Source organism: Hyla sarda, unplaced genomic scaffold (assembly GCF_029499605.1).
Source record: "Hyla sarda isolate aHylSar1 unplaced genomic scaffold, aHylSar1.hap1 scaffold_69, whole genome shotgun sequence".
Taxonomy (NCBI): Eukaryota; Metazoa; Chordata; class Amphibia; order Anura; family Hylidae; genus Hyla; species Hyla sarda.
The window spans coordinates 131,031-146,453 of NW_026610707.1; the positions used below are offsets into that span (position 1 = coordinate 131,031).

Genomic DNA, 15,423 nt, shown 5'->3' on the forward strand with positions numbered 1-15,423 from the left:
CATCACTAGAGATCAGCGGTGACATCACTGAGAATACAGCCTATCCATCACTAGAGATCAGCAGTGACATCACTGAGAATACAGCCTATCCATCACTAGAGATCAGCGGTGACATCACTGAGAATACAGTCTATCCATCACTAGAGATCAGCGGTGACATCACTGAGAATACATCCTATCCATCACTAGAGATCAGCGGTGACATCACTAGAGATCAGCGGTGACATCACTAGAGATCAGCGGTGACATCACTGATTATACAGCCTATCCATCACTAGAGATCAGCGGTGACATCACTGATTATACAGCCTATCCATCACTAGAGATCAGCGGTGACATCACTGAGAATACAGCCTATCCAACACTAGAGATCAGCGGTGACATCACTGAGAATACAGCCTATCCATCACTAGAGATCAGCGGTGACATCACTGAGAATACAGCCTATCCATCACTAGAGATCAGCGGTGACATCACTGAGAATACAGCCTATCCATCACTAGAGATCAGCGGTGACATCACTGAGAATACAGCCTATCCATCACTAGAGATCAGCGGTGACATCACTAGAGATCAGCGGTGACATCACTGAGAATACAGCCTATCCATCACTAGAGATCAGCGGTGACATCACTGAGAATACAGCCTATCCATCACTAGAGATCAGCGGTGACATCACTGAGAATACAGCCTATCCATCACTAGAGATCAGCGGTGACATCACTGAGAATACAGCCTAATCATCACTAGAGATCAGCGGTGACATCACTGAAAATACAGCCTATCCATCACTAGAGATCAGCGGTGACATCACTGAGAATACAGCCTATCCATCACTAGAGATCAGCGGTGACATCACTGAGAATACATCCTATTCATCACTAGAGATCAGCGGTGACATCACTAGAGATCAGCGGTGACATCACTAGAGATCAGCGGTGACATCACTGATTATACAGCCTATCCATCACTAGAGATCAGCGGTGACATCACTGATTATACAGCCTATACATCACTAGAGATCAGCGGTGACATCACTGAGAATACAGCCTATCCATCACTAGAGATCAGCGGTGACATCACTAAGAATACAGCCTATCCATCACTAGAGATCAGCGGTGATATCACTGAGAATACAGCCTATCCAACACTAGAGATCAGCGGTGACATCACTGAGAATACATCCTATCCAACACTAGAGATCAGCGGTGACATCACTGATTATACAGCCTATCCATCACTAGAGTTCAGCGGTGACATCACTGAGAATACAGCCTATCCATCACTAGAGATCAGCGGTGACATCACTGAGAATACAGCCTATCCATCACTAGAGATCAGTGGTGACATCACTGAGAATACAGCCTATCCATCACTAGAGATCAGCGGTGACATCACTGATTATACAGCCTATCCATCACTAGAGATCAGCGGTGACATCACTGAGAATACATCCTATCCAACACTAGAGATCAGCGGTGACATCACTGATTATACAGCCTATCCATCACTAGAGATCAGCGGTGACATCACTGAGAATACAGCCTATCCATCACTAGAGATCAGTGGTGACATCACTGAGAATACAGCCTATCCATCACTAGAGATCAGCGGTGACATCACTGAGAATACAGCCTATCCAACACTAGAGATCAGCGGTGACATCACTGATTATACAGCCTATCCATCACTAGAGATCAGCGGTGACATCACTGAGAATACAGCCTATCCATCACTAGAGATCAGCGGTGACATCACTGAGAATACATCCTATCCATCACTAGAGATCAGCGGTGACATCACTGAGAATACAGCCTATCCAACACTAGAGATCAGCGGTGACATCACTGAGAATACAGCCTATCCATCACTAGAGATCAGCGGTGACATCACTGAGAATACAGCCTATCCATCACTAGAGATCAGCGGTGACATCACTGAGAATACATCCTATCCATCACTAGAGATCAGCGGTGACATCACTGAGAATACAGCCTATCCATCACTAGAGATCAGCGGTGACATCACTGAGAATACAGTCTATCCATCACTAGAGATCAGCGGTGACATCACTGAGAATACAGTCTATCCATTCACTAGAGATCAGCGGTGACATCACTGAGAATACAGTCTATCAATCACTAGAGATCAGCGGTGACATCACTAGAGATCAGCGGTGACATCACTGAGAATACATCCTATCCATCACTAGAGATCAGCGGTGACATCACTGAGAATACATCCTATCCATCACTAGAGATCAGCGGTGGCATCACTGAGAATACAGCCTATCCATCACTAGAGATCAGCGGTGACATCACTGAGAATAGATCCTATCCATCACTAGAGATCAGCGGTGACATTACTGAGAATACATCCTATCCATCACTAGAGATCAGCGGTGACATCACTGAGAATACAGCCTATCCATCACTAGAGATCAGCGGTGACATCACTGAGAATACAGCCTATCCATCACTAGAGATCAGCGGTGACATCACTGAGAATACAACCTATCCATCACTAGAGATCAGCGGTGACATCACTGATTATACAGCCTATCCATCACTAGAGATCAGCGGTGACATCACTGAGAATACAGCCTATCCATCACTAGAGATCAGCGGTGACATCACTGAGAATACAACCTATCCATTCACTAGAGATCAGCGGTGACATCACTGAGAATACAACCTATCCATCACTAGAGATCAGCGGTGACATCACTGATTATACAGCCTATCCATCACTAGAGATCAGCGGTGACATCACTGAGAATACAGCCTATCCATCACTAGAGATCAGCGGTGACATCACTGAGAATACAACCTATCCATTCACTAGAGATCAGCGGTGACATCACTGAGAATACAGCCTATCCATCACTAGAGATCAGCGGTGACATCACTGAGAATACAGCCTATCCATCACTAGAGATCAGCGGTGACATCACTAGAGATCAGCGGTGACATCACTGATTATACAGCCTATCCATCACTAGAGATCAGCGGTGACATCACTGATTATACAGCCTATCCATTACTGCTGATTCATTGTGTATATCATTTTCTTAAAGGAACAGTCACCTCCGGCTGTAGAACGTCTCGGGGAGTCGGAATTTGCAAAACTAAAACTTAAGAAGGAAATGGAGGAAAAACAACAGAAAAAGAAGATGAAGAATCTGGAATGGGAGCGAAAGAGAGAAACAGAGGCCGGAGAGAAGTACAGAGAGAGCCAAGAGGCGCACAGGTGCAGGGAATCAGGATACACAACATATATATACTGTATACTCACATAACATACACCTATATACACCTATATTATATACTCACATAACATACACCTATATACACCTATATTATATACTCACATAACATACACCTATATACATCTATATTATATACTCACATAACACACACCTATATACATCTATACTGTATACTCACATAACATACACCTATATACATCTATATTATATACTCACATAACATACACCTATATACATCTATATTATATACTCACATAACATACACCTATATACATCTATATTATATACTCACATAACATACACCTATATACACCTATATTATATACTCACATAACATACACCTATATACACCTATATTATATACTCACATAACATACACCTATATTATATACTCACATAACATACACCTATATACATCTATATTATATACTCACATAACACACACCTATATACATCTATATTATATACTCACATAACATACACCTATATACATCTATATTATATACTCACATAACATACACCTATATACATCTATATTATATACTCACATAACATACACCTATATACACCTATATTATATACTCACATAACATACACCTATATACATCTATATTATATACTCACATAACATACACCTATATACATCTATATTATATACTCACATAACATACACCTATATACACCTATATTATATACTCACATAACATACACCTATATACACCTATATTATATACTCACATAACATACACCTATATTATATACTCACATAACATACACCTATATACACCTATATTATATACTCACATAACATACACCTATATACACCTATATTATATACTCACATAACATACACCTATATACATCTATATTATATACTCACATAACATACACCTATATACACCTATATTATATACTCACATAACATACACCTATATACACCTATACTGTATACTCACATAACATACACCTATATACATCTATATTATATACTCACATAACATACACCTATATTATATACTCACATAACATACACCTATATACACCTATATTATATACTCACATAACATACACCTATATTATATACTCACATAACATACACCTATATACATCTATATTATATACTCACATAACATACACCTATATACATCTATATTATATACTCACATAACATACACCTATATACACCTATATTATATACTCACATAACATACACCTATATTATATACTCACATAACATACACCTATATACATCTATATTATATACTCACATAACATACACCTATATACATCTATATTATATACTCACATAACATACACCGATATACATCTATACTGTATACTCACATAACATACACCTATATACATCTATATTATATACTCACATAACATACACCTATATTATATACTCACATAACATACACCTATATACATCTATATTATATACTCACATAACATACACCTATATACACCTATATTATATACTCACATAACATACACCTATATACATCTATATTATATACTCACATAACATACACCTATATACATCTATATTATATACTCACATAACATACACCTATATACATCTATATTATATACTCACATAACATACACCTATATACATCTATATTATATACTCACATAACATACACCTATATTATATACTCACATAACATACACCTATATTATATACTCACATAACATACACCTATATACACCTATATTATATACTCACATAACATACACCTATATACATCTATATTATATACTCACATAACATACACCTATATACATCTATATTATATACTCACATAACATACACCTATATACATCTATATTATATACTCACATAACATACACCTATATACATCTATATTATATACTCACATAACATACACCTATATACATCTATATTATATACTCACATAACATACACCTATATACACCTATATTATATACTCACATAACATACATCTATATAATATACTCACATAACACACACCTATATACATCTATATTATATACTCACATAACATACACCTATATACATCTATATTATATACTCACATAACATACACCTATATACACCTATATTATATACTCACATAACATACACCTATATACACCTATATTATATACTCACATAACATACACCTATATACATCTATATTATATACTCACATAACATACACCTATATACATCTATATTATATACTCACATAACACACACCTATATACATCTATACTATATACACACATAACATACACCTATATACATCTATATTATATACTCACATAACATACACCTATATACATCTATATTATATACTCACATAACATACACCTATATACACCTATATTATATACTCACATAACATACACCTATATACATCTATATTATATACTCACATAACATACACCTATATACATCTATATTATATACTCACATAACATACACCTATATACATCTATATTATATACTCACATAACATACACCTATATACCCCTATATTATATACTCACATAACATACCTATATACATCTATACTGTATACTCACATAACATACACCTATATACACCTATATTATATACTCACATAACATACACCTATATACATCTATATTATATACTCACATAACATACACCTATATACACCTATATTATATACTCACATAACATACAACTATATACATCTATATTATATACTCACATAACATACACCTTTATACACCTATATTATATACTCACATAACATACACCTATATACACCTACCGTATATTATATACTCACATAACACACACCTATATACATCTATACTGTATACTCACATAACATACACCTATATACACCTATATTATATACTCACATAACATACACCTATATACACCTATATTATATACTCACATAACATACACCTATATACACCTATATTATATACTCACATAACATACAACTATATACATCTATATTATATACTCACATAACATACACCTTTATACACCTATATTATATACTCACATAACATACACCTATATACACCTACCGTATATTATATACTCACATAACACACACCTATATACATCTATACTGTATACTCACATAACATACACCTATATACACCTATATTATATACTCACATAACATACACCTATATACACCTATATTATATACTCACATGACATATACCTATATACACCTATATTATATACTCACATAACATATACCTATATACACCTATATTATATACTCACATAACATACACCTATATACATCTATATTATATACTCACATAACATACACCTATATACACCTATATTATATACTCACATAACATACACCTATATACATCTATATTATATACTCACATAACATACACCTATATTATATACTCACATAACATACACCTATATACATCTATATTATATACTCACATAACATACACCTATATACATCTATACTGTATACTCACATAACATACACCTATATACATCTATATTATATACTCACATAACATACACCTATATTATATACTCACATAACATACACCTATATACATCTATATTATATACTCACATAACACACCTATATACATCTATACTGTATACTCACATAACATACACCTATATACATCTATATTATATACTCACATAACATACACCTATATACATCTATACTGTATACTCACATAACACACACCTATATTATATACTCACATAACATACACCTATATACATCTATATTATATACTCACATAACATACACCTATATACATCTATATTATATACTCACATAACATACACCTATATTATATACTCACATAACATACACCTATATACATCTATACTGTATACTCACATAACATACACCTATATACACCTATATTATATACTCACATAACATACACCTATATACACCTATATTATATACTCACATAACATACACCTATATACACCTATATTATATACTCACATAACATACACCTATATACATCTATACTGTATACTCACATAACATACACCTATATACATCTATATTATATACTCACATAACATACACCTATATACATCTATATTATATACTCACATAACATACACCTATATACACCTACCGTATATTATATACTCACATAACACACACCTATATACATCTATACTGTATACTCACATAACATACACCTATATACACCTATATTATATACTCACATAACATACACCTATATACACCTATATTATATACTCACATGACATATACCTATATACACCTATATTATATACTCACATAACATACACCTATATACATCTATATTATATACTCACATAACATACACCTATATACACCTATATTATATACTCACATAACATACACCTATATTATATACTCACATAACATACACCTATATACATCTATATTATATACTCACATAACATACACCTATATACATCTATATTATATACTCACATAACACACACCTATATACATCTATATTATATACTCACATAACATACACCTATATACATCTATATTATATACTCACATAACACACCTATATACATCTATACTGTATACTCACATAACATACACCTATATACATCTATATTATATACTCACATAACATACACCTATATACATCTATACTGTATACTCACATAACATACACCTATATACATCTATATTATATACTCACATAACATACATCTATATACACCTATATTATATACTCACATAACATACACCTATATACATCTATATTATATACTCACATAACATACACCTATATACATCTATATTATATACTCACATAACATACACCTATATACATCTATACTGTATACTCACATAACATACACCTATATACATCTATATTATATACTCACATAACATACACCTATATACATCTATATTATATACTCACATAACACACACCTATATACATCTATACTGTATACTCACATAACATACACCTATATTATATACTCACATAACATACACCTATATACACCTATATTATATACTCACATAACATACACCTATATACATCTATATTATATACTCACATAACACACACCTATATACATCTATACTGTATACTCACATAACATACACCTATATTATATACTCAGGTAACATACACCTATATACATCTATATTATATACTCACATAACATACACCTATATACATCTATATTATATACTCACATAACATACACCTATATACACCTATATTATATACTCACATAACATACACCTATATACATCTATATTATATACTCACATAACACACACCTATATACATCTATATTATATACTCACATAACATACACCTATATACATCTATATTATATACTCACATAACACACACCTATATACATCTATATTATATACTCACATAACATACACCTATATACACCTATATTATATACTCACATAACACACACCTATATACATCTATATTATATACTCCCATAACATACACCTATATACACCTATATTATATACTCACATAACATACACCTATATACACCTATATTATATACTCACATAACATACACCTATATACATCTATATTATATACTCACATAACATACACCTATATACACCTATATTATATACTCACATAACATACACCTATATACATCTATATTATATACTCACATAACATACACCTATATTATATACTCACATAATATACACCTATATACACCTATATTATATACTCACATAACATACACCTATATACACCTATATTATATACTCACATAACATACACCTATATACATCTATATTATATACTCACATAACACACCTATATACATCTATATTATATACTCACATAACATACACCTATATACATCTATATTATATACTCACATAACATACACCTATATACATCTATATTATATACTCACATAACATACACCTATATACATCTATATTATATACTCACATAACATACACCTATATACATCTATATTATATACTCACATAACATACACCTATATACACCTATACTGTATACTCACATAACATACACCTATATACATCTATATTATATACTCACATAACACACCTATATACATCTATACTGTATACTCACATAACATACACCTATATACATCTATATTATATACTCACATAACATACATCTATATACACCTATATTATATACTCACATAACATACACCTATATACATCTATATTATATACTCACATAACATACACCTATATACACCTATATTATATACTCACATAACATACACCTGTATACATCTATATTATATACTCACATAACATACACCTGTATACATCTATATTATATACTCACATAACATACATCTATATACACCTATATTATATACTCACATAACATACACCTGTATACATCTATATTATATACTCACATAACATACACCTATATACATCTATACTGTATACTCACATAACACACACAATACTTACTTATATATTACCTATACACACACTATATACATCTATATTACCTATATACACACACACTATATACACCTATATTACCTATACACACACACACACACTATATACACCTATATTACCTATACACACACTATATACACCTATATTACCTATACACACACACTATATACACCTATATTACCTATACACACACTATATACACCTATATTACCTATACACACACACACACACTATATACACCTATATTACCTATACACACACACTATATACACCTATATTACCTATACACACACACTATATACACCTATATTACCTATACACACACACACACACACACTATATACACCTATATTACCTATATACACACACTATATACACCTATATTACCTATACACACACACTATATACACCTATATTACCTATACACACACACACACACTATATACACCTATATTACCTATACACACACACTATATACACCTATATTACCTATACACACACACTATATACACCTATATTACCTATACACACACACACACACACACTATATACACCTATATTACCTATATACACACACTATATACACCTATATTACCTATACACACACACACACACACACACTATATACACCTATATTACCTATACACACACACTATATACACCTATATTACCTATACACACACACACACTATATACACCTATATTACCTATACACACACACACTATATACACCTATATTACCTATACACACACACACACTATATACACCTATATTACCTATACACACACACTATATACACCTATATTACCTATACACACACACACTATATACACCTCTATTACCTATACACACACTATATACACCTATATTACCTATACACACACACACACTATATACACCTATATTACCTATACACACACTATATACACCTATATTACCTATACACACACACACACTATATACACCTATATTACCTATACACACACTATATACACCTATATTACCTATACACACACACACTATATACACCTATATTACCTATACACACATACTATATACACCTATATTACCTATACACACACTCACACACACACACACTATATACACCTATATTACCTATACACACACTATATACACCTATATTACCTATACACACACTATATACACCTATATTACCTATACACACTATATACACCTATATTATCTATACACACACACTATATACACCTATATTACCTATATACACACACTATATACACCTATATTACCTATACACACACACTATATACACCTATATTACCTATACACACTATATACACCTATATACACACTATATACACCTATATTACCTATACACACACACACTATATACACCTATATACACACTATATACACCTATATTACATACACCTATATTACCTATATACACACACACTATATACACACAATATACACCTATACACACACTATATACACCTATATTACCTATACACACACACACACACACTATATACACCTATATTACCTATACACACACTATATACACCTATATTACCTATACACACACACACACACACACACACACTATATACACCTATATTACCTATACACACACTATATACACCTATATTACCTATACACACACACTATATACACCTATATTACCTATACACACACACACACACACTATATACACCTATATTACCTATACACACACTATATACACCTATATTACATATACACACACACAAACACAAACACACACTATATACACCTATATTACCTATACACACACTATATACACCTATATTACCTATACACACTATATACACCTATATTACCTATACACACACTATATACACCTATATTACCTATACACACACACACACACACACACACTATATACACCTATATTACCTATACAAACACACTATATACACCTATATACACACTATATACACCTATATACACACACACACTATATACGCCTATATTACCTATATACACACACTATATACACCTATATTACCTATACACACACACACACACACTATATACACCTATATTACCTATACACACACACACTATATACACCTATATTACCTATACACACACACACTATATACACCTATATTACCTATACACACATACTATATACACCTATATTACCTATACACACACACTATATACACCTATATTACCTATACACACACACACTATATACACCTATATTACCTATACACACACACACTATATACACCTATATTACCTATACACACACTATATACACCTATATTACCTATATACACACACACACTATATACACCTATATTACCTATACACACACACTATATACACCTATATAACCTATACACACACACTATATACACCTATATTACCTATACACACACACTATATACACCTATATTACCTATACACACACTATATACACCTATATTACCTATATACACACACACTATATACACCTATATTACCTATATACACACACACTATATACACCTATATTACCTATACACACACTATATACACCTATATTACCTATACACACACTATATACACCTATATTACCTATACACACACACACTATATACACGTATATATTACCTATACACACACACTATATACACCTATATTACCTATACACACACTATATACACCTATATTACCTATACACACACTATATACACCTATATTACCTATACACACACACACACACTATATACACCTATATTACCTATACACACACTATATACACCTATATTACCTATACACACACACTATATACACCTATATTACCTATACACACACTATATACACCTATATTACCTATACACACACACACACACACACACACTATATACACGTATATATTACCTATACACACACACTATATACACCTATATTACCTATACACACACTATACACACACTATACACACCTATACACACCTATACACACACTATATTACCTATACACACACACTATATACACCTATATTACCTATACACACACACACACACTATATACACCTATATTACCTATACACACACTATATACACCTATATTACCTATACACACACACACACACTATATACACGTATATATTACCTATACACACACACTATATACACCTATATCACCTATACACACACACTATATACACCTATATTACCTATACACACACACACTATATACACCTATATTACCTATACACACACTATATACACCTATATTACCTATACACACACACTATATACACCTATATTACCTATACACACACACACACACACACACTATATACACCTATATTACCTATACACACACTATACACACACAATATACACCTATATTACCTATACACACACACTATATACACCTATATTACCTATACACACACTATATACACCTATATTACCTATACACACACACTATATACACCTATATTACCTATACACACACACACTATATACACCTATATTACCTATACACACACACACTATATACACCTATATTACCTATACACACACTATATACACCTATATTACCTATACACACACACTATATACACCTATATTACCTATACACACACACACACACACTATATACACCTATATTACCTATACACATACTATACACACACAATATACACCTATATTACCTATACACACACACTATATACACCTATATTACCTATACACACACTATATACACCTATATTACCTATACACACACTATACACACACTATATACACATGTTCTACAAACAGTTCTGAGGTCTTCATGCACAGCACATATATACAGTGACCTCCTATATCTCCCCTCAGGGTGAAGACCCTTCAGCGCCTACAGAACGAGGAGAAGAAGCTGAAGGATGAAGAGGCCCGACATGTGTCCATTCTGAAGACCAAGATGGCTGCACAGGAGGAGCGCGGTGATCACCGCCAAACCATAGCTACCGAGGACAAGAGGAAGGAAGAGCAGAGGATGGGGCATCTGAGGACGGTGCGGGAGAAGATCCACCAGAGGGAATACCAGAAATGTGCCGAAACCGAGGAGAGAGAGAGGAATCACATGGTGAGTGCACACTCCATCCCAGAGGCCAATCACATGGTGAGTGCACGCTCCATCCCAGAGGCCAATCACATGGTGAGTGCACGCTCCATCCCAGAGGCCAATCACATGGTGAGTGCACGCTCCATCCCAGAGGCCAATCACATGGTGAGTGCACGCTCCATCCCAGAGGCCAATCACATGGTGAGTGCACGCTCCATCCCAGAGGCCAATCACATGGTGAGTGCACGCTCCATCCCAGAGGCCAATCACATGGTGAGTGCACACTCCATCCCAGAGGCCAATCACATGGTGAGTGCACGCTCCATCCCAGAGGCCAATCACATGGTGAGCGCACCCTCCTTCCCAGTGGCCAATCATATGGTGAGCGCACGCTCCATCCCAGAGGCCAATCACATGGTGAGCGCACCCTCCATCCCAGACGCCAATCAGATAGTGAGCGCACGCTCCATCCCAGAGGTCAATCACATGGCGAGTGCACGCTCCATCCCAGAGGCCAATCACATGGTGAGCGCACCCTCCATCCCAGACGCCAATCAGATAGTGAGCGCACGCTCCATCCCAGAGGTCAATCACATGGTGAGTGCACGCTCCATCCCAGAGGTCAATCACATGGCGAGTGCACGCTCCATCCCAGAGGACAATCACATGGCGAGCGCACCCTCCATCCCAGAGGCCAATCACATGGTGAGTGCATGCTCCATCCCAGAGGCCAATCACATGGTGTGAGTGCACGCTCCATCCCAGAGGCCAATCACATGGTGTGAGTGCACGCTCCATCCCAGAGGCCAATCACATGGTGTGAGTGCACGCTCCATCCCAGAGGTCAATCACATGGTGTGAGTGCACGCTCCATCCCAGAGGCCAATCACATGGTGTGAGTGCACGCTCCATCCCAGAGGCCAATCACATGGTGTGAGTGCACGCTCCATCCCAGAGGCCAATCACATGGTGAGTGCACGCTCCATCCCAGAGGCCAATCACATGGTGAGTGTACGCTCCATCCCAGAGGCCAATCACATGGTGAGTGTACGCTCCATCCCAGAGGCCAATCACATGGTGAGCGCACGCTCCATAACAGAGGTCAAGTATCTGTATATTGTGCGTATAAATGTTAACAGGACCCTGAAATCCTTCCCATATACCCAGGCTGTAGAACTTCATACACTCCTGCAGCCCCTGCCAGTTCGGGGTCTTCTCCATGCAGGTTCAGTGTCTTCCCCCTTCTGGTCCCTGCTGATTCAGAGTCTGGTCCTGTTCGGTGTCTTCCCCCTGCCGAATTGGTGTCCTCCCGTCCTGCCGGTTCCGTGTCTTCTCCAGCATATTGCTAATTGTACTGTATATATCATATTCTATATAGTACTAGGATGTATTGTCAGGGACAATATATATATATTTCACCTGATAAGCTGACTTGACCTCAGTGACTCTTCTATCTCCACAGAAGGCGCAGAGGAGACGGGTCCAGGATCATTACAAACAAGTGGCTGAAAAGGTTTACCAAGCCGAACAACAAGGCGGGCGAAGCGGGAGCCAGCGAGCGCTGTCTATGGAGGCCTAGGAGGCAAACGAGCAGAGTTTATACAGCGGAGAGTCTACATAGGGGAACCAGA

The 15,423-nt window shown here is 34.9% G+C and overlaps 1 protein-coding gene across 1 annotated transcript in view; it reads left to right on the forward strand.

Annotated features, from left to right (window-relative positions):
- The window catches only part of CUNH11orf16 (chromosome unknown C11orf16 homolog), a 41,261-nt gene extending 25,838 nt beyond the window's left edge, over window positions 1–15,423 (forward strand). Inside the window, exons 7-9 of the mRNA XM_056554376.1 lie at window positions 3,077–3,249; window positions 13,564–13,813; window positions 15,255–15,423. Coding sequence (XP_056410351.1) covers window positions 3,077–3,249; window positions 13,564–13,813; window positions 15,255–15,371 — 540 coding nt within the window. The 3' untranslated portion in view covers window positions 15,372–15,423. The remainder of the gene's footprint in view (window positions 1–3,076; window positions 3,250–13,563; window positions 13,814–15,254) is intronic.